Raw genomic sequence first — 20,150 nt, 5'->3', positions numbered from 1 at the left:
ATTTTATAATTAAATTTGAAGTGACAAAACAAAAAGAAATAAATAAAAATAAAAGATCATGATCAGAAATCAAGTTTTTTTTTTTTAAAGAACACAATACTAAGGTACACATTCTATATTCACATTTCTCCTGAAATAAACCAAAGCACACCAAACCCAAAAATGCCATCATTATGATGGTAAAGAAATGCTAGCCCCCATTGTTCTTGTGTGTCAGCGCAGGGCTTTTATTAGCAACAATACACGTGAGAGCTCGGTTCAAACTGAACAACAGAAACTCGAAAGAAGAAAGCACTAGGAAATCTACTCTGAGGGTTGAGCGCTGCTCTGCTCCGTTTGTTTTCTTTTTTCTCCCCCTTACTAGCTTATTTCTGTGCCCCAGCCTTCACTCAACAACCCCACCCCCTTAAAGGTGAAAGAACAATCACATCTGGAAAGAGGCAGAGTGATGTGATAGTGGATGGCTGATGCTTAATCTATGTCTATGATTTAAATCAGTTTTCAGTTGAAGCAGAGTTTGACTGGTCTGTTATGTGTATACAGAAACAGAGTGACAGAGCTTAGAGAGCAGAAACACTTTTTTTTTTTTTGTTGTGTTTTTTTTTTCCCCCCCATCCGGAGCTGTAGGAAAGCAGAAGCCATACAACAGTGGGAAAGAGCAGTGATAGATACAAGAACAAAAGAGCTAAAGTCCTTATTTACATTTATAGTTACAACTCTAAGTAACGGAGAAAAAATGCACACACACACACACACACTCCTTCATTCATGCAATCCATCCCACACAAAAGAAAGTGGAATTGAAGTGAATAACCACCTTTTGCCTCTCTCTCTCATTGCGTTTATCTTTTTGCTGTCGTCTTCCTTTCATTCTTTCTCTCCAATGTCTATTCTCTTCTCCATCTTTGGAAGGCTTCTCTTTGTCTAAACATAAGTGAACGCTGCTGGCTGTGGGTTGGCAGGGTTGGAGGGTCGGGGGGCATCGATGAGGGTGTGTGTTTAGACTAGTTTATCTTTTATCATGGCCCAGAGACAGCCTGGTGCTAACACCTCCTACATCAAATCACAGCATAACTGCATTGCATTGGCACTGCTGGCTGACCCTTTTTCTGACTAACCCTAATAACGAGGGGGCAGGAAGGGTCGCTTCGGGGGGTGCAGTGGTCCACTTCGGAAAGCAGGTCCGGGGCGCTTGACCCCAGGTAGCAGTGGCTCTCGGGACAGGGAAGGAGGTGGGAGGGGCAGGGGCAGAGGTAGGCCCCCTCGTGGCAAGGGCCTCTGGGACAGGGGAGAGGTGTGGGGCGTGTGGAGGGGCGGGCGGAGTAGGCCAAGTGGGGAGGGTGGCTGGTGGGCCCGTTGAGCGCCAGGGTTAGGCAGGCAGTTTGGAGAGGGCAGGAGCGGTCGGGGGTCTCCAGATGGAGAGGGTGTGGTGGGTGTGGTTGGGGAAGAGGGTGACTGTGGCCCCTCTCGCCCTCTGCCCAAAAGGGGCGGGGGTACACCTGGGGCACCAGGGCGATGGAGGGGGGGCGCGTGGTGAGGGGCGAATTGCTCTTTGAGTGTGCCGGGACGCAGGGGGAGGGATTTGCCCCTAGCAGGTGCAGCACTGCTAGCCCCACCCCCCTCTGGGCGCAGGTTGGCAGGTGGGTGTGGCAGGACACGGTCAATGGGCACCAAGACCCCGCCCACCATCACAGCAGAAGTGGGGGAGAGGGGTAAGTCTCTTGAAGGGGCTGGAGGAGGCTGAGGTAAGGGTGGGGCTGCTGTGGGTGGGGCCACTGAAGGGGGTGGGGGCTGAGGGATGGGAGGAACTGGAGGGGTGGAGAAGAAAGGAGATGGAGGTGGGTGGTGCTGGGGGATAGTGTGAGTGTGCACAGGATGAGTAGAGTCCTCACTAGTGTAAGGAGGTGGTGGGTACTGCCCCTGTGACAGCAGATGTGTAGGAGGGGGGACCAGTCCCATCTCACTGGGGGCTTCAGGGGTATGGTCGCCAGGGTGATGTGGAAGTGGGGCTTCCATAAACTCCTCCTCTTCGTACCACGCCCCACCCGCTCTAGCTGCGGCTCCACTTGCCCTCCTTGGACCTCGGCCAATCACACGAATGCTCTCCACAGTCTGGATGCGGTTGCTATAGCCCAGTGCTTCTATGGGCGTGCTGCTGCTGGCCGTTGTGGTAACAACAGTCTCAATGCGGTGGTAGTGTTCGCTGTCTTCCTCCTTCTTTCCTCCTTTCTTCCCTTTCTCCTCCTTCTCCTTGCCTCCGTTCTGAGACCCGCCGCTTGGCCTGCGCAGGACCACACTCTTCCCTCCTGATCCCTCCATCTTATTCGCCTTCACACCTAGATCCGCAGAAGAGGTGGGACCTGTGGATACCCCGGCTTTTCTCTTCATGCCATCCTGTTCTTTGGGCTTGATAGTACTCCTACCTGCGTTTTTGCCGCTAGGGCTGAAGGCCTGTGATCGTGAGGATGCTGAGGATGAGGGGGTGCGGTAATCCCTGTCCTTCCTCTCATCTTCTCTTGGTGTGATCACTGCATCCCAGGGGTCACTACGGTACGCTGTAGGTGAAACAGCTCCAGAGCAGCCCGGTTTCTGATCACTAAGAACACAGGGGGTGTCCATGATCTCATCCTGGGTTGGAGTGCTGCCGCTTTCATCACGAACAGGAGTGCCGTCCGCATTGTCTCCACCAACCAGCAGGGGGCTATTACTGACTCCATCGTCCAGGCCAAGGCCAAGAGCGCTAAACCCAGGGTTTCCCTGCAGGAAGCTGTTGATCTTTGATTCCAGGCTGGGCATTGCAGCTTCCTCCCTTTCCATCTCCCTCTCTCGTCTGTCTTTCTCCCTCTCCTTTTCCTTCTCCCTCTCTTTCTCTTTCACCTTTTCCCACTCTAAGCCTCGCTCACGTTCTGACTCGCGCTTTAGATTGTTGCTGGAAGGTTTGGGAGTCTTTGGGGTGGTTGGGGTGGTGGGGGCTATAGTCACTGTTGCTGTGGTGATTGTTGAAGATGTAAGGGTAGAGGAAGAGGGGGCGGGACTTGAAGAGGTGAGAGAGCCAGCACGGGCAGAAGAGAGCAGAGAGGACAAACCTGAGAGAGAGAGAGAGAGGAGAGAGAGAGAGAGGAGAGAGAGAGAGAGAGAAAAATAAACAGATGAAAAATGTCATTGACATTACAATGATCACACAAGAACACCAACTATGAATATGTAAAAACAATCAATACATAAAAAATCCTTTTGATCTGTTGTGTGTGTATATCGCACCCTGTAGCCGTGGGCTGTTTGTCTGTGTCTTGGTGAGGGCACTGAGGATGCCCTCAGGGGAAATGTCTACTCTGGACAGGATACTGGCCAGTGGATTGGATGCAGGAGTTCCGCCAGGTGCCACAAGAGGAGCTTTTGATGTAGGGGTGTGGCTAGATGGTGTAGTGGGTGTTCCTGGTGAGGGGCGGGACACAGGACTTACACCTTCAGTGGAAAGAGGAACACGCAGGGGAAAAAAAAAAAAAATGGAAGAAAAGACACGTGGGTGGGCAAGCCCATGCAAAAGAGGATACAACACAGACACTCAAACGTAAAGTTCCCATGTAAGTAATAGTTGCTATGTAGTATCAAATACATTACTTATGTGGTTTGACACCATATGGCAGCATTATCTATAAAAGTGTAAAAGTATATCAGACAGTGGGTGCCTTCAGCATCTTACTGGTGAGAAATCTGGGGAATTTATTTTTCTTTTCAAGGACACTTCATGTAGTAAGTGATGAAGGTGACTTACCTGTGTTCTTCATCACATTAGTAATGCTGCTGAGGATGGAGCTGATCTTTCCTAGATCCACATTTGCCAAATTCACCTGCAGGGGGGTGGGACTTGCAGGAACAGATGTGGTAGGGGTAGGTGTAGTAGAAGACGGTGGTGTCTGATTGGCTGCAGGCTCAGACGTCGCCTTTGTGGGAGGGGCTAAAACAGGTGCGGCCATAATGTGAGAAGACTTGGCTGCTGTTGAGTTGGTCACCTTCAAAGCTGCCACTGTGGATGTTTTTTCTTTTTTTTCTTCAACTAAAGACAGTAAAAGTGTAAAATACAACACTTGATAAGACTCAATGAAAGCTCGAGGTAAAACCATAAAATCAAGGAAGATGGATTCCACAGCGTCTTCTCACCAATAATGCCTGTGTTTGTGGTGTCCTCCTCCTCAGATAGGTCCATGTCCTCCACATCTCTGTTGTCCTTCTGCTCTCCAGCTCTTGCTCCCTCTCGGTCTGCGCTGCTCTGGCCTGCTCTGGCGCCCAGGCCGTGGAAGGGTGACTCGGAGCCTGTGGGTGAGGGGGCATCCTCAGAGGGCGAGGGAATGGGTGAGTCATCCATGTCTGGCAGCGTGGCCTTCAGGGCGTCCAGTTTACGCTTCAGATTGGATACCCGATTAGCGAAGGTCTTGTAGGCCTGTTTGGAGACAGGAACACTTAAAGTGCACTGCAACGTTACTCTGTTTAAATAACCGACACTACACATAAAAATGCTGACTTACATTGGCGACAATCTTGACCTCTTTGTACTGCATTTCATAGAAGACGTCTGAATTCTCCAGAGCCTCAAGTAGAGGGGGTCCTGCTTGCATCTGCCCCTCCAGAAACTTTACAAACTCCTGCAGCTTCATGCTGCCCTCCTCAAAGTCCTTAGAAAACTTATTCCCCCCTGCCTTATCTACAGAGGGACACATAAGAAGAGAGAAAGAAAAGAAAAAGAATAGTGATTCAGCGTGGATTTCTCTGAAAACAATGCTACCCTGAAACTTACACAAAGCAGTAAAGTTCAAATCACCTTTAAGCCTCTTGAGGGCCTCTGTGCTGCAGACATCCACTCTGAGAGCAGCCAGCTGCTTCTCTCTCAGCTCACTCTCTTCCAGTGAGCGCTTAAAAGCCCCCAAACGCTCAATCAAGGCATGTGGCTAAAAGAAGACAAGCAATATTAAATAATGATAAATAATATAAAAGGGACAAAAAGTCATATCAATATTGGTGCTGCGGTATGACAGATACCTACCGCAAACTCTGCCACAATCTTTGACTTGAGGGCAGTTTTGGGGTTAACTAGATGTGAGAGGAAGGGGGAGAGGGGAGAAAAAAAAAAAACACCAGTGAGAAATCTATTTTTTTTTATTTGGAAAGAGCAGGGTTCCTCACCATTCCATAGCTGGCCCTATATTATTTTATATTTATAATGTTATATTATTTGGTACTGTACATATGACATCAATTAAGCAAACTACACTTCTATGTCAATGTTGCTTAAGTAATAAACATTGCTTTTCACTCACTCCTGTCCAAAGTAATAAACATTCTCTCAACTGAACTTAAATCACATTTTAAATCTTTTAAGCTTTTAAATCGCATTTAAGAATCACACACTAACACAAAATGCCCTTCAAAATTATTTGCCTGCTAATCATTCTGACTGGTCCAGTGACCTAAAATCACTAAGAATTGCTTTATCAGTCAGTCTGGGCTAGAACAGGTTTTGTTGTTTCTGCTGATGTGAATTGTTGCCTATAGTTACCAGTAGGTGGTGGTGGCTGTTCTTTTTTTTGTAGAGTGGCCTTCAGCTCTGTGATCAGTTCATCTGGATAAACACTTCTCTCCTGCCAAATGTTGAATATTCTCTCCACTGACTTGCGCACTTTAGCATCCCTACAACATACAAACATAGGGTGGAAAAACACAACCAAATAAAGCCCCACAGACACAAACAAGGATCAAAAATCATCTTGAAGAACATCGTGAAGAACACTGTCTCTCACTGTCTCTCCTTCATTCACTCTCACACAGTAGGGATGCACAAAATATGATACCTCAGTCACATTGCAAATATGAAACATTACCCTGCTGTGTTGGGGGCAGAGTGGTACAAAGCTTTAACCCTAAATGACTCTGATTCTTCACATTACTGTCTTTAGAAGTCCTTGACTAGCTGAGCTGAGTGTTAGATGGGAGCTGAATTCTTGAGTAGGAACATTACTTTTCCAGGATGTAGTACGGTAATTAATTCCATTACAGGTTGCGAAAAATAATTAGTAATGAATTACTCTTTTAATTAACTACCCCATCACTCTTACCCTGATGTGACACGGCTAAGAATTGGCTTGCATTATTTCGAACAACATTATTTCCTTTTGTTGGATCATGTGGAGGCTTTAATTCATCCAAACACCCAAAGAATGCCTGTGATGTGTCAAGCTTCTCACAACATAGAATAAAACTGAGTTACTGGTTAGAGGCACATTTGCATGTTGTTGACTTCAGCAATAAGTACAGTCTTATTACACACAGCAAACAGCAACAATGACCTCTTTAAACAAACAGAGAGCAAGATCAGGGAAGATGCTCACCTGACCAGAAGGGCAGCATCTGGTAGGACGTCAGCAAAAGTGCTGCGGTAAGCGATAGCATTTTTCCTCTTGCAGTTCTGAATGACATCATTAGCGAGGTAGAAGAGGTTCAGCCTGTGACTGGGTTCCGCTGTACAGAGAGGAAGAGGAGTTATTCAACAGTCATGTTTTAAAGAAGAAAGACTGGTAGGTACTTGTACTGTGTACTGTTTTTGTTGTGTAACTTTTCTAATTGGGTGGATAGTGTAACTGCAGCAACACAACACATGGCTGCTTGTGACATTCATGCAAAACAGACAAGAAGGTTTCTAAATGACGGCGTCAAGGTGTTTAAAAAAAATAATAAATAAATAAAAATCACATCCACTGTTTTCATCTTTAAAAATTGAAACTGTCCTCTCCAATGTCAAAAAAGGCCCCATGACCACTATTACATTCTAACATTACACTAAAATTAAGAACGACAAAATACTGTTTCCGATGTTTATCATTTGTTTTTTCGGTGCATTATCATGGCCGTTACATGTACTTTTGCTGTGGCTCACTGACTTGTCATAATCTGTGGTATGTATTTATGTATTTATTTATTTATTTATTTATTTATTTACACAGACACCGATAATCTTGTCATCCTGAGAAGGGCTGGAAGCAACTTCATGACAGACACGCATTGTGATACAAGCGTTACAAAAACGATACAACAGTGGCTATTATTATTATTATTATTATTATTAATAATAATAATAATAATAATAATAATCATATTGTACTAATGCTACTCATGACATGCTCAGAATGCTCACATTGTTATGTAATTTGTCAGGATAACGCTAAAACATCATATTGCCCACCATACGATACAATACATTGCCACAACACATCAGATATACAACACACATTTTTTTGGAAATTTTGTTGGGGGGGGGAAACAGCAACATGAAAACAGAAGAGTGAATTTAGACTTTTGATCACAAAGACTGCGGCCACAGCAGCGCAGGCAGTAGTCAGTATGAGGACACACACTCTTAAAATTAACGGTGAACAAAAAGCCCAGTAAGGCACGCCACAGATCACATACAGAATAAATATATCCACTTAGTTATTAACAGCACTACAACACAAAGCAGCTTTACAAACACATAACCCAAATGTTGACAGCAAGGCGCTAATCATGGCAGGCTACAAACTAGGGCTTGGCAATATGACAATAATTATCGTCATCATGATAAACTGTCATGCTTGATTGCAAAATAAGTATAAATAGCCTTGTTTAATTGTATTTTGTGCAATGCAGTGTGAGAAATACTGAATACAAACCACCGCATTCTTAATCTGTCACAGCATTTTTTTTTTAATGGCACAACCTGGTCTGTTCCAATTCATCACGTCAGGAAAAAAAAAAATATTCGACACAGTGACTTATTGTGACATGTATTGTGCAAACAGAATTCTGATACTACATTTTTGCCATATCACCCAGCTCTGCTACAAACTAAACGGCTACTACCACCGAGAGAAGTGAGTAAAAGATACTTCATATTCATTCATGCACACAAAAGCACATAAAGTAATGATAAATATACTTCTCTCACACGTTTCTTCTGAATGTGTGAGAAGGGGCCAGATTGAAGTACTCTTCTCCAAGGTGGTCTTTCACACAAATAATAATAAATGAAGAGTGAACTCCAACTGTTGGAGCGCAAATATGCACTGAATGGACTCAGGCTGGAAATGTTGAAATATGATGACGTTTCAGACATTATCCCCCACTCACTTCTGATCACCTCCTCAGTTAGGCAGGGATTAGTTTAAAACCTCCATCTCTTTAAAACAGTGGTCCTCAGGTGTTCCCAAGCAGCCTAAAATTTTGTTTTATCCCAACTCCCAACACATAGGGATAGAGCAAAAATGTGGACTGTCTGGGCGGCCCTGAGGACGGGTTTGAGAACCACTGTTTAAAACAAAAAAGCTCATATTTGACAAATCATTTCTCTCCATGATTGTTGACCACTAACAACCTAGTGTGGGCACCTACAGACAAGCAACTCAATTAATTATCAATTAATTATGTCCAGAGGTGGGTAAATAAGTTCCAGAAAATAAAAATCCCCCTGGACACTTCTGCTGCTGGCTTAGTATGTTATTCTAGCTTCACTAGGTAAGATTTGGGGATTTGGAGACTTCTCTGGAGAAAATGTGTAATTGAATGCAACGTGCGAAAGGGCACTTTCTAATGTCAGCTGAGCTTCGGACCCCTTCCCCCAATGGATGAATCTCATGATTGTGATGCAAGTGAATGGAGGCAAACTATCTACGACTGTCTTCATGTCTTGCTCAGCATAACACCATTTTTGCATTTCAGATTGCAAAGGCGAAATGACACGAAACTCCCATAAAATCCGACCCAGTCTGATTTTTTCATTACTACTTCAGGCTTCAGAAGGTGACTCGCCCCAGTGCTTTAATTTGGCATTTAATAAACATTTATTGTTCAAAAAATCTACTGACACTGACATGTATTAACTATTAACTGCATCACCATTTTCATTTTATGCACTAGTCTTAAGAAGCCATCTATGGCTAAACATCTTTTGGGGGAGCGCTAAGCCTGACAAGAGAGGGGCACAGCCAGACATTTCTCCGTTCTCAGCGAAGATCAATGGCACTAATTTTTAAGGACTGCCATTCTACAGTATGTGTTATTAGAAGTTACTTGAAAACACTGAAGTTACATGATGTATTTTCCAGGAATCCGAGGTGCTGTGAAAGAGAGGTGCACATGAGCAAAAACAGCATACTAGCTCCAATTTAAGATTTGCTCTTTATATTTAGAAGATTTATATTTATTAATAATTATATAACAATTATTTATTATAATTTATTCATAAGTACTGGCATACACTGAAATGAAAAATGAAATTAGATTTGTCCTCTGAATTTAACCCATCCCATACAGCAGGAGCAGCGGACAGCCGCAGTACAGCGTTTTACAACCTGAACCTGTGTGAACCAAGTGTCAGAGATACAAAACAGACATTTCTGTTATAACAACACTTAACAGCTGTAACAGTGGGAAGCAAAGTATGTGCAAGTTTTTATCATGTGTAATGTTACTGTTTAAATGGTAAGCAAGTGTCCCACCCCACTGAATGACCACTCTCATTCAACTAACCTTCATACCTTTACTGTAATCCTTCACTTTAGTGTTGGGCAATCTAAATACAATCCAATATTACATTACTTTCAAAATATACCACAATATCAGAATCATATGATAATATTTTGTATGAACAAAGCTAATGAACCCACACTACTATAAACTGTTTGTACTACTTTAGATTTATATGAATAGCCATCATCTAGTAGCAGTCGCTTCAGCATCCATGGAGGGCCTTGAATAACATGGTGAGGTTATTCCACATAAACACAATTATGAGCAGACTTTCTAAGAAGACTGGCAGCAAGTATAGGATCAACATACTACCGTCACTTGCTATGATCATAGACATATAAATAGGACCGCAGTAGCAAGATGACTAAATGACAAGATATAAAAGACAGTGAAACCCAAAACCACCAAAATGCTCTTTTCATATACTGTAATTTTATACCAACGGAACAATGGTATTTAAAAGAAACATGGTCTCATAATTTAAGTTGATGCTTTTGGCTCACCGTGTGGCAAAACACTGTCACTGAGAAGATCTGCAACAATGACTAAACAACAAAGTGCTCATATAAAGAAAGCTTACGAATTACAAGCATGGTGGCTACAATTTGGCTTTAACTACCAGGAAAGTTAAAGATCTTTTAATGAAATTCTGTAGAAAAACTGCGCTAAGATTAAAAGTTGACGAAAAATCGCCAAGAGGTATTTATAAAATATACAGATAGACGACTGACAGAGAAAAGCAACATGTATGGCTTAAAGGAGAATTTGGCTAATTTTTAATGTCAAAAGGGCCAAATTATGTCAGACCACTGAAGGAAAAAAAGTCTGCCACCCCCCCTCACCTTGTGTTGGCATTTCCGTGTATCCATTATAGCGTTGTTTATTATCAAACATGCTGGCATCGTAAATCTGTATGAGGAACATCCGGGTTGCTGTCGTCCCTCCACTGCCAACATTTAAATGCAGCATATCAGCGTATGTCTAACGTATATGCACATAATTTTGTTTATCACAGCAGACATCCATATTTGATTCTGAAGGGACCATAAAACCATACAATTTTAAATTATTCACTGAGGAGGTGACAGAAGAGAGACGACGGTACAGAGAAACAAGCCAAAATGTTTCCAATATATATATTTTGCAGCGGTGACTGATCTTCAGAGTTAATTTTGTGCCAAAAGTTTCAAACTAAATAAAATCCAAAAGCAAAATGTTAAGCATTAATGTCTCCAAAATATGTTACAATTTATTTGAGTTAAATCAAATCTAATTTTTCGAACAGATTACTATTCATTTTGATATAAATGCATTACTAATTTTTCCGGTCTTTGCTTTCATTTTCTTCTATTTGCTGATTTTGCTAATATATTTTTTTGTTTGCTTCTTAAATCTTTTTTTTGTTTCTGACTTTTGGCACATTTTCATAGGGGGCAGGTCTTAGCAGAGGGCATGCACTCTCTATTGGTAAAGTGATTTGGAATGACAGGGCTTCTAAACACATAGCCACGCCCATTCAGAGCCATGATCAGCTTCAAACATGCTGCTTGTACTACTGCCAGAGAGGACTGCGCTGGCATGTCCAACATTATGAGCAAAGTTTGTCATAATCATCAACGTAACACACACTCAGGGTCCTGTGTCACCCTGCATACCATATATATTTTGGAACCTGCAGTATTGGATAAGCTTAGAAAAAACATTTATGCCCATATGGTATTCAAGTTTAAACAGAACCATATAACAACTGAAGTAAATCTAAAACATTATTATTGGGTAAAATGGTAAAAACAGAAATTAACAATATTTCTTTTTATTTGCCTATTGGTATAACTATAATGACACAACTAATATCTTAAGAAGAATTTCAATCAGTATACTGGAGAAAAAAGGAATATCGTCCTTTACTATCTAGCAGCATCTGCGAAAGAGCCAACTAGGCAAGCTTTTCTGCTGTTAATCAGTGTCTCTTAACCCTGCTTCTGTTGACCTACAGCTCCACACAGTTTCAGCTGTTCCTTATCTTAAAACACCTGAGGCAGCTATTTAACTGACATCTGAGCCGTTCATGAACCGATCAGATGTCTGAGGCATGAAATTGTTGAATCTGCAGTGCTATGGGTCGAGAGAAATAACGTATCACTGGCTAAACACAGTGAAGAGTGGAAAATACCTCTGATTACTGCCAGATATGAGTAACTGCTGATGTAAGACAGACGGTAATGTTTACATAAAGCTGACATGTCTTTGACATAACAGCCTTTATAACCCCCAGAACAACAGTCTTTTCTTGTTTCTACCAACAGAACGTCTTCGCGTCGGTCACTGAAACAGGCTTCCTATTTCAGCACGCCAGTTTACTGAATGTGCTACTCCAAGTCACCGTCTTTACTGTATTAACATAAAGTAATTATAGATATTTAAGCAGTTTAGTTTCATTACCACGATGGCTCAATCAGTTAGCCATAGAGCACACTGCTAGGCTAGTTAGCACTAACATCTGCAAACTCGAAAGGTGGTGTGGGTTATTCTGTTCTTTGGGACTGTTTTTTCAGTCCCGTTCCTGCAAGATTTCATCCCGCTCCTGCAGAAAATCGGAATCATTTGTCCCACTTCCGCCCGCAACAGAAACGTTTTGGCCCTGTCCCACCTGTACAGTTCTATCAAAGCGAACCGACATTGAAAATCTGACAGAGCATATTCACAAATACATAATTCTCTGCTGATATAACACAGCAGTCGTGGTCATCAGGCTCTCTGTAAAGTAACTTCACCAAACTCCATTTATTACCAAAAAACACAAAGCAGGAATTAAATGACAGAATGGTTATTTCTGTTTTTTTGCTGGGCTCAGCAGCTGCGGCCATTGGACTGAAGGCTCCGGCGTCTCTGTAAGCTATGAGAATCTGTCTGTTCTTTAGAATGGCTCCATTCATTTTAATTGTTTTACTGTTATCCTTTTATACTAATATTATATATATATATATATATATATATATATATATATGAGATTTGGTGATCGTTCTACTTCATTTAGGCTATTCAGTAATTTGTGGGATTTTATATTTGCAACATATCTGAAACTTTTGACACAAAATCAGCTCCATACTGGTCCCCTTTAGGAATGTCCTTTTTGATGCAACCTGGCTCCAAAACCAGTGATGCTGGAAATCTATGGCAGAGCCATTTCTCCTTCCTCTTAAAAATGTTGCTGTGGGAAAATAAAGAGGTTTTGAATAATGTGTGGCAGAAACACAAACTGCTTTCCGCAGTCAAAGTAAAAGTATTTATAACTGAAACCACAAGAACTGTTTTAACCACAAATAGCACACAGCAATTCCCAGCTGAGGTCATGACCTCCCTGCACATACTTAATCAACTCAACCACAATAGTAGTTTCTCAGTGGAAGCACGTATTACCTTACCAATCCTAGTTATTATAAAAAGATTTTTTTTTCTAGCCACCAAAACACAACAAAAAAAAAGGCAAAATTTATGTGGGCAAGGGCTGCAATAAAGTTACCAAAGTGAGCTAAAAGGTGATTTGAGGATCATCCTGAAGAGCAGTCTTTGTGGCACAAAGAGTTTTTAAAAATCACTACACTGAAAAGGAATCACTATCAATAACGTCATGATGTGACATGAATTTGAAACTGAATGGGCTAAAATAAAAAAGTAACTGAACAAAACAATCGTCTCCTCTAGTCAACTAGATAACCGAGACACTACATACATTACATGACTCATAAGGTGGAATGACCCAACACACAGGTTCATCTCTACTAAACTAGACATCCTCCACTACTCCAATCCATCAATCGCTTAAATATTATATCCATATGCTGTCATTTTGTCCTAAAGGAACAGCCCTACTTCTTAAAAACACACAAGAAAAAAAAATCTCCTGAAATGTTTTTCAAGGTGTCTTATTGTATCGCCCACCTTTCATGAATGAAAATGTGAATGAACGCATGATCAAAGCAGACAGGCATGTAACCAGCACTCACTCACTCACCTCCTACACATTTAACTTTCTCAGCAGTTAAACACAAAAAATGTCAACCACTGTAACGCTGAGAACATCAGTTCATCACGTCTGACACACACAAAAACATGTTAAACCACAAAGAAACAACACCCACTTAATGCAGGTCAACTACAAGTTACAGAACTATTGAAAACATATGATCACATCCTGAATCACACAGTTAAAGCGTATGCAGTGCCCTTTCAGAGTCTGAGCACAGGACACCAGTTTTACTGTAGCTGGAGACAAACAGCAGCACAACAACCACACTGCATGCTCAAACTGGTGGAGTGCAATGCATATGATGAACGCTTATAATTTTTTTTTTAGGAATTTTCAGAAAAGCCTCTAGCAAAGTCCAGTATTTTACTTGTAGACAAAGTGCCTGTGCAAAACATTGTTAACTTAAAACATCCCAGGTCTCAGAGTGAAATATCTGTCCTATCCTTCATGAAGTCATTATGATAAAGTTCTTAAAATAATGTAAAATATTTACAAACCTACAAATTAACCCAACCAACATAAATCGTACTACTGTTATTAGGGATGCTTTGATATTGATACTGGTATCGGCCTGATACTATGCTCATAAGAATCCTCCGAGACCAACTTTCTGATGCCAGCTAATGCCGTGTAACGTTAGCCAAGAGCACCCTGCCATGCTAATAACAAATGACTCAAGCTGGCAGTGAATGAGGGTCTGCTTAGACAGGCAAGTGTTTCTGGTGCCAGATACAACACTTTCCGCCTGGGCAAATTCCCACCATGAATTCGATGTGCGGTTTTAGCTTATTTTTAAACACAAACACAACTGCTTCCCCAATACGGGTGGAGAGACATAGCCAAACGGAGGTGGAAAAGTCGACAACTCCTACCACCGTTCATCTATGCCAACAAATGCGAGGTATAAATGTTGATTTTCTTTTTTAAACTGTTTTTGTAAAACATGCTGTAGAGAGACCATGTTGATCACCACCTGGTTTTAGCTTCTGTGCACAGTGTCATAAGCACTGCTCAGTTTTTCAGCGTGTTTGCTCAGTACTCGATACGCAGTGTGTTATTTTGCATCAAACAGTTTTATTGGAAACTGCTCACGGACAGAGCTGTCTGCAGGGGCCGCGTTTCACACACGGCACAGACGGAGTGCCTTCATGCAGTGAGTATACAAACTGTAGGCTTTGTCCATTCACAATGGTCTATTCAGACTTAGTGACTCACCAAAGAGCAAGATTTCTAAAATCACACAGTGTATGTCTGGCTTTAGAGAAGTCAACAAGTTAAACTGGAAACACGAGCTCTTTGGATGCGATTCCTGCTGTCACTGGGGCACAGAGACTTACGCTGAAATAGACGAGGAGCATCAAAACTATGAAGCTGTACATAAGCGCTTTCCAACTTTTTTTGGGGGGGGGGTATTTCATGAAATCGTTCACACCACAAAAAAGGGCGTGCAGAGTATCTATGAGAAGGTCCTTTACTTTTCCCAAAATGAGCAAACTGTGACAGTATGCAGGATTTGGAAAAGCGAAAGGAGGACAGAAGGACGAGGAAGGAGTTTCTCCACCTCATTTCAGGAGCTTAAACGCTGCCTTAAAGCTCAGATCTCCATAACTCGGTCCAAGCTGATTTTGGAGATGCAGCTCCACACAAGATGAAGCACAAACTGGCTGAATGTCTTCAAGTGCAATAAGATCTCCTTCATTCCTCACAGATCAAGCAAACAGTGACACAGCTACTGCCTATGTTGGAAACGTGAACATAGTGTGAGGTGCCAGAATGTAATTGTTGCACCATTTAATGTGGAACAGGAAAATTCCAAGAAGCTGGCAAATAGGAAGCTTCAGCTTTGTCATTTAGGCAGAATAAGTAAAATGCTCATTAACGTTAGCTGTTTTCTATTGATAACCACTGCGATGTTGCCAGAAGATTTTTAGAAGTGACGAGCTCAAGAGAAAAGATAGTACCGCTGTTTCTTTACTCGCTAGAACTGCCACACTGTTTCATAAATAAATCAACTATCTAATGTGTCAACAGCTTAGCCTAAACCACTCAACTACCATAACATTAAATGTAGGCTAACAGTGATGTTTGCCTGACAGTACTGGCCTTCACGTTACTGCAGCAAAAGCAGGCAACGCTTACATCAATGTTGCCAGGCTTATTTAGGCTAAAAGGAGAAACAATGGGGATATTTAAATTATTATTTAAGTAATGTATATCATGTGACACTTCTCAGCTTGCCATGAATGAAGACCATCTCCATCACGGAGTAATTTACTCATTTCTGCTTGTTTTGATTTGTGGCAGTACACACGTGCGAGTTGCCAACAGCGAAGCTGCAGAGCACCCTCTGATGGACAAACTACCCAAAGACACCACTCCTAACATGGTTGAAGGATCTGTCTTCCGTCTCTCCGTTTCTTTTTTGTCATATATCAGCAGCTATAGATGCTAGTAAATGCACATCATTTAAAGTTAGCTACATTTGAATTATATAACTAATTTGTTATGGTCTCAGCGAGTACTAAAATACGTACTTGTACTCTGAAATAAATGGTATCAATGCATCCCTAGTTCTTATCATACAAATACATGACTGTCCAAGCAAAATCCAAGAGGAATAATTTAACTGCATGGCTAAAGGAGAAAACATAAATCATGAATTGTGCAGGTGATTGTCATTACTGCAGAAAAAAACCTCTACAACAACCATGTCATGTACAGCAACACAAAGTGTGCTGCTTAGGCCTACACACAACCACAAACCTGTGAATCTTTCTTTTAACTGACACAGAACTAAAAGCTGCACATGTCCTCAGGAACACGAGCCAAGATAGTTTATCTAGCGTGCACTTATTGCTAGCAAATGATGGTGCAAGCAAACCAACTGGCAGAAACTGATATCAAGGCAGAAAAGAAAGCCAAACATTACAGTGTACAAACAAACACACACCAGTAATGCGAAGTCAAACACTAATAACAGCTTTAAAAGGTGAATTCCACTGATTTTCCATAATTGCTGCATAATTAAATGGTTTGATTTGAAATGCTCCAGTCTATGGAAGCTGAGTCAGAATTGTTCATAGTGGTGGTAATAGGAACCAGACGTCTGAAGTGTTTAACGCATCTAAAAGCTCACAGACAGAAAGTTATTATATATGACAGTGTCATTAATACGCTGCCTGATGACAGACATTGTTTTACAATTGTTTTACAAAATTTCTGAAATATTACTTTGACCTGAAATATTTTTTTGAAATCTATTCATGGCAGAGGGATACATGCAGGGTGTTGTAAGACAAAATAAACAACAAAAAAATGTATTTTTACATATCTTACCATTATCAGTACTACATGTTAAAAAGTGAGGATATGTGTAGGGTCACTGGTGGTTTTGAATAGTAAATAAAAAGGTTATATTTGTGTTGTAGACTTCATGACCCCTGATTTCCATCACCAACACTTTCAAGAAATCAGTCAGTGAGTTTGGAAGGAATTTGCAGAAACTTAGAAAAGAAAAGAAAAAAAATAATAAAAAATCTGTGCCCTAACAGTGTTCATGAGCAGTGTTCATGAGCAAGGTTCAATTCAAAACATATTTCAATTTGTACAAATCACTTCAGAAACTCTCTCAGAATTCACTTAGGGATGTCATGTTTACAACTTGAAATTAAAAAGTATGCACAAAAACGTTCGTATGCTCTCTTTCGTTAGCCACAACACCTTACGCACCATTCCCTGCTGCCCTTTTATACTAATTTTCTCATTGTTTTACTCTAGTGATCACTGACCAGTCAGGAATTGCTGATTCAGCACCACAGTTGCACTGCTCACTGGGTCTTTACTGACAATTAGACACAGTGGTGCATTGTGGGGATTGTGGTCTTTGTAGTGCAGATGGTTTTTAAAGGCTTGTGGTGGTGCATTAGGCCTGATGTAGGACTTCTGGTAAAGCACGTATCCAGAAGCACTATAGTCTCCTCATCATAATTCATTCCTGTTAAAGTAATCACTCAAAACTGGATCACAGCAAATCTGACACATGGTTATTTTATTAAAACGTCATTTGCTAATATTTTGCTATTTTTTTTCCCTCAACGCACAGCTTTTAATCTTAAAAGCTGTATAGTCGTCTATAGCTTGTCATGATTCTGGACACACAAAATGTCCTAGTTTTTCCTAAAAATTGCTCAAAAACAAAGTTGGCTTTACACAGTGAAACTTTCATGTGACTAGTTGCATGCAACATTTTGGTTCAGCGCGAGTTACATAAAGCAACTCAAAAGAAATCATGGGTAACACATTTCATTACTCCATTAAATAACCAAATTAGCAGCTTGTATTTTATTATATTGTAACATTCTCGCTATATAAACAGCAACATGGTATTGACATTTGAATATTTGCAGCTTTTTTTGTTTATTTTTTTAAAAGATGTCATTATTATTGCTTAAAAAAAAACATCAGAAAGCAGGAAGAAGTGTATGTGTTTGCCTTTAAAATTTGTATGTTATGCCTTTGAAAAGTAATATTCAAGTAGTCATTGTACTCAATGACAGGGTCATTCAGGATACAAAAGGTATAAAATGATTACTTAAGGAGAGCTTGCAGTGCTTTAAGGACAGGATGAGTGAGGAATCAAGTACAATATTCATTTTGTTTAAACAACAACTAAAGTTTCAACTAAAAGTTTCACAGTGTGAAGCCAACCTAAGAAACTGTACAGTACTGGCACGACATTTGAATCTGCTTATAATATTGATACAGTAATAATACTGACCAAACACTTCAACATAAAATGATTGCACTACATTGTAAAACAGCTGCCTTATACTTTTATTCATGTCAAGAGAGTCTGCACCTGTAACAGTCTGGTGAAGCATCCATTCCAGTTTGGGTTTATCTGCAGACAGAACCTTATCATCCTAAACACAATGAGAGAACCTTCTAATTCTGAGAGCTATCTGCGCTTGTTCCACTCCAGAAAAGAGAAGGATGTTTCCTAGGATTTTAACGTTGAGTGGTCAGAAGTATCTCAGGGCAAAAATGTTGTTTCAGGATATTACAGATAACTGTACTAGATAAGAGCTATTTTGACAGTTATATAGAATTATAAGGTTCTATCTGCGTTCACTGCAGTTTTGAAATATGGAGGATCAATATCTCAAAACTGCAGCGAACACAGACAGAACCTCACAATTATAAGCCTATAAAACGAGATCGTGGACTTAAATGCACCCCTACTTGATACTGGGCAAAAGACTTAGTTAACCGAACAGCACATTTATTCACAGATTCTGTGCTGGACACTGACCCTCCTATGTCTGACACAGAGTTTAAAGGGTCAAACTGAAGGTGGACAGAAGGAGTTTGGCCAATTTAAGGACCCAACTAATCCCACAGTTCACTAAATTACAACTCAGCTTCATGAAGTACCTCCCTAACACCACAAAGCCTTTAAGGGGAAACCAATTTTTCCAAATTTTCAAATAATGAAATGGTTAACATGTCAACAGTCATTCAAAATGCTTTGGTGTGAAATAGTTACAGAGAAACGTTAGAGAGAGACATCTTATGAGTTTAATGCCTCTAAAAGCTCTCTCACAAAAAGTTATTACATTAAATGGTTATACTTTGTAGGATGTCTGAGACATTGTTTTACAGTAGTTGTTATAAAGTTTGGGTCTGAAACATATTTTAATCAATTAATTTTAATCCATTCATGGCAGAGGGATACAAGAAGGGTGTTCTATGGCAAAAAAGTCCCCAAAGAAAACTGCTCCAAATTGACCATGGTTCCTATTAGCACCTCTGTAAAGAAACCTGATAGTCTATAAGTTTCTCTGCAAAGGGGCTGTTTCACATCAAACCACTCTGAATGACTCTGTTCACATCTCAACCACTGAATCAAAACAAATTTTGAAAAATCGGTGGATTTCCCCTTTAAACTCACCATAAACGCAGTGTTACACCTAAAACCCTCAGAATTAACACTAGCTTGTGATCAGATATCTGCATTTAAGCGAGGTCAGATCATCTATCAGTAACGGCTAAAATAACTTTGTTGTACACGGTGCTTGCTGGTCATGTTTCCCTGAATCTTAAACCAGGCCTGAACAGTAGTAGCAGCAGCAGCAGCAGCAACAATATGCTAACAGCAACAGCAACACAACACCAACACAGACTCACTGTCACCATCTGCACGGAAGGATTAAGTAGAAAGTGCACACAGCTCAGCATTAGAGTCTAAACTGCTTGAACGAGGCTTAATTTCTGCAGGAATGAACGGCAGAAAGGCGAGCCGGAGCGGAGCCTGTGCAAAGCAAAGCTCAGAAAAAACAAAACACTCACATTTCTTGAGCCACTTCATCCAGTAGCGCACGACCAGGCTGTGGTGCTTCTTGTTCTCGATGCACCAGGAGCTGAGGCCCTGGATGGACTCCATGGTGTTGGTGACTCCCTGGAAGCGGCGGTCCAGCGTGGCCTCCAGCGCGGCCGACGAGCTGCTGCTGCTGCTGCTGCTGCTGCTGCGGCCATGGCCCGCTTCAGCTCCGGCCGCCATCTTTCC

The 20,150-nt window shown here is 41.3% G+C and overlaps 2 protein-coding genes across 2 annotated transcripts in view; both read right to left on the bottom strand.

Moving 5' to 3' along the window:
* Positions 1-1,101, bottom strand: part of tars2 (threonyl-tRNA synthetase 2, mitochondrial) — a 17,924-nt gene extending 16,823 nt beyond the window's left edge. Inside the window, exon 1 of the mRNA XM_036588429.1 lies at positions 818-1,101. Coding sequence (XP_036444322.1) covers positions 818-871 — 54 coding nt within the window. The 5' untranslated portion in view covers positions 872-1,101. The remainder of the gene's footprint in view (positions 1-817) is intronic.
* On the bottom strand, positions 204-20,150 carry rprd2b (regulation of nuclear pre-mRNA domain containing 2b). Its single transcript, XM_036588394.1, has 10 exons — positions 19,934-20,150; positions 6,384-6,513; positions 5,555-5,685; positions 5,042-5,088; positions 4,820-4,946; positions 4,527-4,702; positions 4,162-4,441; positions 3,776-4,057; positions 3,262-3,465; positions 204-3,086 (listed from the first exon to the last, which is right to left on the bottom strand). The coding sequence occupies exons 1-10, from the start codon at positions 20,142-20,144 to the stop codon at positions 1,120-1,122; spliced, it is 3,555 nt and encodes a 1,184-aa protein (XP_036444287.1). The 5' UTR covers positions 20,145-20,150; the 3' UTR covers positions 204-1,119.

This window comes from Colossoma macropomum, unplaced genomic scaffold (assembly GCF_904425465.1).
Source record: "Colossoma macropomum unplaced genomic scaffold, Colossoma_macropomum, whole genome shotgun sequence".
In the NCBI taxonomy this organism is placed as follows: domain Eukaryota; kingdom Metazoa; phylum Chordata; class Actinopteri; order Characiformes; family Serrasalmidae; genus Colossoma; species Colossoma macropomum.
Note: the sequence above shows the minus strand (reverse complement) of the source record. Positions and strands in the feature narration are given on the sequence as shown.